General features: G+C 36.3%; 1 protein-coding gene across 1 annotated transcript; it reads right to left on the bottom strand.

Annotated features, from left to right (window-relative positions):
• Positions 1 to 1,670: 1,670 nt before the first annotated feature.
• Positions 1,671 to 2,649, bottom strand: LOC102862337 (olfactory receptor 10R2-like). Its single transcript, XM_006895508.1, has one exon. The coding sequence runs from the start codon at positions 2,613 to 2,615 to the stop codon at positions 1,671 to 1,673; it is 945 nt and encodes a 314-aa protein (XP_006895570.1). The 5' UTR covers positions 2,616 to 2,649.
• Positions 2,650 to 3,730: the final 1,081 nt, after the last annotated feature.

The following is a 3,730-nucleotide window of genomic DNA, read 5'->3' as shown; positions in this document are numbered from 1 at the left end:
GGGGCGGGGGGAGGGGTGCAACAATGAATGAATGGAATTCCAAAATCTCTGTAGATGTTCATTGAAATGAAAAATAAAGAAATTAAATTAAAAAAATTATATTTGTGATTTGTATGAATATTTACAAAGCATGTGTGATGTTTTTCAATAATTTATGTACATTTTTCTCTATAACATCAACTAAAATGCATACATCTGATCATCCATTTATTCTGTACTGTCTTCCCTTTCACTCATTTTGATGACTTCCAGGTTTTCCTAGACTCATCCTTTTATACATTCCATGTTCTGATTATTAGAGGATGTTTGCAGCTGTTTCTTTTCAGTTTAACTTATAAACAAATGCAGATCATTAATGCTTTTCTACTTCCACATCATTCATATTGACACTTCTCTAGTCTTAAGTCTTCTAGCTTAAGTGGTCGTCATCATCTAGTGTTATATTGGACAATGTTCTGTTGTTATTTATAAGATTTTAATGGGTCACTGTGTTAGCAAGTAGATTTCCAGATCCTTTTTCCTATTCTATCATATAATCTAGACGTTGGTGAAGTTTCTAACTCTTTTACAGGTAATATATGTATAAACTCAATAAGTATCTGTAAACACATGATAACATTTTATTTTCGTGGAAAAACAAATAGCAATGTAAAATCATGTTTTGAAGAAAGGAAACAGAGAAATGGATTTATTTTCATATCTTCATTCCACTGGAAGTCCAAAAGCTGAAATAAGAAAATGTGCCAACTAGACTAACAAAACTATAGAGAGGAAAAATTAGTAGAATCTGGTTTTGAAAGGATATTCTTTGAGTTCCTGATTTATCTTCCCTTAAAGGACAAAACTCTTTTGGAACTTTAATGTGTGTTCCATGCTAATAAAAAAGGACAAGGTGTATTTTATATCTGATTCCTCTTAAGAGTTCTGAATGTCAGATTCTATAGCTTTTATTCCAGAACGGAGCAAAGGATGCCTGCATTGCACATCATTGGGTAGGCAAAGATTTATAAATTTTCATTTTTATGAAAATGCTTGTTTGGAGAGAAAGTCATTCTGAAATAATTATTTAAAATTTATTTTACTGTCATTTTAATTTAACATCCTGAAATAATTTTAAAAAAGATTTTCTAAAGTAGCTCTCCAGAAAAGATAGAATCATGTTAAGTGATGGACTATCAGAATAAGGAAAAAAAAAAGTCATAAACTAATGATAATGACTATAGCTTATCTCATTCATGTCATAAGAAATTTAACTAAATGTTCTAGTAGTTTAATCTTCCAGAATTCTTCATGTCTCCCCATATAAGGAATATCTCTCTCTCTCTAAGTATAATTCTTAAGGGTAGTTATCAAAGTTGGTAGAGAGTTAACAAAAATGGAAACTCCTGCTCCACCCTGTGAGCTTCCTAACATTAGGGACACAGAAATAAGAGAAAGGAGAAAAATCAACTTTACAGAAATCTCAGGCTTATCATTATTATATTGAATGAGTAAATTAAACTTGAGCCTCATGTGTTTCCATTCAAAAATTTTAATAACATATACTTGGAGATTAGATTTAAAGGGACAGTGAAAACAAAACGTATTTTATGGTATACATATTATACAGGTTTCAAGAATTGGTTATGGTTATAATGTCCCCGTGATTAAAACGGCATCTAAAAGATACCTCATTTGTACAATTTTAGAGATCCTTTCTTTCCTAACACTTTCTTGATAGCAATCTGGACATCTTTGTTTCGGAGGCTATATACCATGGGATTTAGTAAAGGTGTGACAACGGTGTATATCACCGTCACCAACCTGTCTTTATTGGACACATAGCTTGCTGTAGGCCTTAGGTAGATAAAGGAAGCACAGCCATAGTGAACAATGACAACAGTGAGGTGAGAGGAACATGTAGAAAAGGCTTTCTTCCTTCCCTCAGCTGAGGGAATCTTCAGGATAGTCCTCAGAATGCAGACATAAGAAATGCAAATGAAGAAAAATGGGACCACAAGTACAAGAACTCCACAGATAAAGATGATAAATTCGTTAATATCTGTATTGGTGCAAGCCAGGCGAATGACTGGTGAGATATCACAGAAATAATGGTTGACCTTGTTGGCATTACAGAAAGGGAGACTAAAAACTAAATTTACTACCATAAGGGAAGCCAAGAAACCTCCAATCCCACAAATGCTTGCCAGTTTTCCACACATCTGCCAGCTCATAAGGATTGGGTAATGCAGAGGGTGACAAATGGCAGCATAGCGATCATAACCCATCACACCCAAGAGCAGGCAGTTAGTAATAGCAAAACCAAGGAAGAAGAACATCTGAATGGCACAGCAGGTGAAAGATATTGTCCTGGCCACAGAAAATAGATTGATAAGCATCTTGGGTAGAATGACAAAGGTATAAAAAGTCTCTGAGGTAGAGAGGATGCCAAGGAAAAAGTACATTGGTGTATGGAGGCTTCGATCCAGACGGATGATACTGATGATGGTGACATTGCCACTCAGGATGACTAGATACAGAAGGAAAAAAACCACAAAGAGGACAAGCTGAACTTCACCAAGGCTTGAAAAACCCAACAACAGGAACTCAGTGATCATGGTGAGGTTTTCTGCCATGACCTATGGAGAAGAGGGATCAAAGTAAACCATATTCAGGCTCCCGGGTTAAAAAAACAATCTGTGATATTTCTCCTCTGAATTGAAAAGTAAATTAGAATACAGAACAGTAGAATCTTAGTTCTGCAGAAAAGAATTCATTCTTTTTAACTATATACATTATTAGGTACATCATTGGTTTGGGCAATCTTTCAGGTTTACTCTGCATTTAATCTCATATGAATACTAAGATTACTAATTCTCTAAATTGACTCTTGTTTCCTCTTATGTTTTCATGGCTTGATGTTACCAAGAGTACTAAGAATGACTGTTCCCAGAACTAATTAATGATTGAAAAAATAGAGTGTATATTAGATTCACTATACCTCTCTAAAGTACTCAAGAGCAACAGTGTCTCTCTGGAGACTGAGGTGCTCCTGATACAGGCCATGGTCTTTGCAATCGCTTGTTATGCATCAGAGAGTTGGACAATGACTAGGGAGGACAGAAGGAGAGTTGATGCCTTTGAGCTGTGGTGCTGGAGAAGTGTATTGAATGTACCATGGACTGCCAGGAAAACAAACAGATTCATCTTGGAGAGGAATAAACCAAGCTACTCCTTGGAGACAAGGATTCTGGAGCTTCGTATGACGTACTTTGGACATGTTGCCAGGAGGGACGGGTCCTTGGAGAGGGACAACATGCTTGGGAGGGTGGAGGGAAGGCACAGGAGGAGAAGACCCTTTATGAAATGGATTGATTCGGTGATGGGTAATCGGGATGGGTGTGTCAGAGGCAGTGAGGTTGGCGCAGGATAGAGCAGGGTTTAGGGCTGTTGTGCATAGGGTCGCTATGAGTCACAAATGACTCGACGGCACATAACAACAACAACAACATAGTCTGAGAAAGTGAAGAGGCTTCCTTCTCTTTCTTTCTTTTTTTTTTTTTCATGGAGAGAAAAGCTAGGTTAGCCTCCTCCACATTTCTACTCTTTGATGTGGAGGATAGTGTTACAAATGCAATAGTTGGAATGGTTGCACAACTTCTTACCAATTTTCCAAATATCTCTACATGCTCTAAATATCTGTACATTCAAATTTTGTTAGTTTTGTAATAAAGTTTAGCAAAATGGAAGA

The sequence above is a fragment of the Elephantulus edwardii genome, unplaced genomic scaffold, assembly GCF_000299155.1.
Source record: "Elephantulus edwardii isolate Elephantulus edwardi_28Jun2011 unplaced genomic scaffold, EleEdw1.0 scaffold00168, whole genome shotgun sequence".
NCBI lineage: Eukaryota > Metazoa > Chordata > Mammalia > Macroscelidea > Macroscelididae > Elephantulus > Elephantulus edwardii.
Note: the sequence above shows the minus strand (reverse complement) of the source record. Positions and strands in the feature narration are given on the sequence as shown.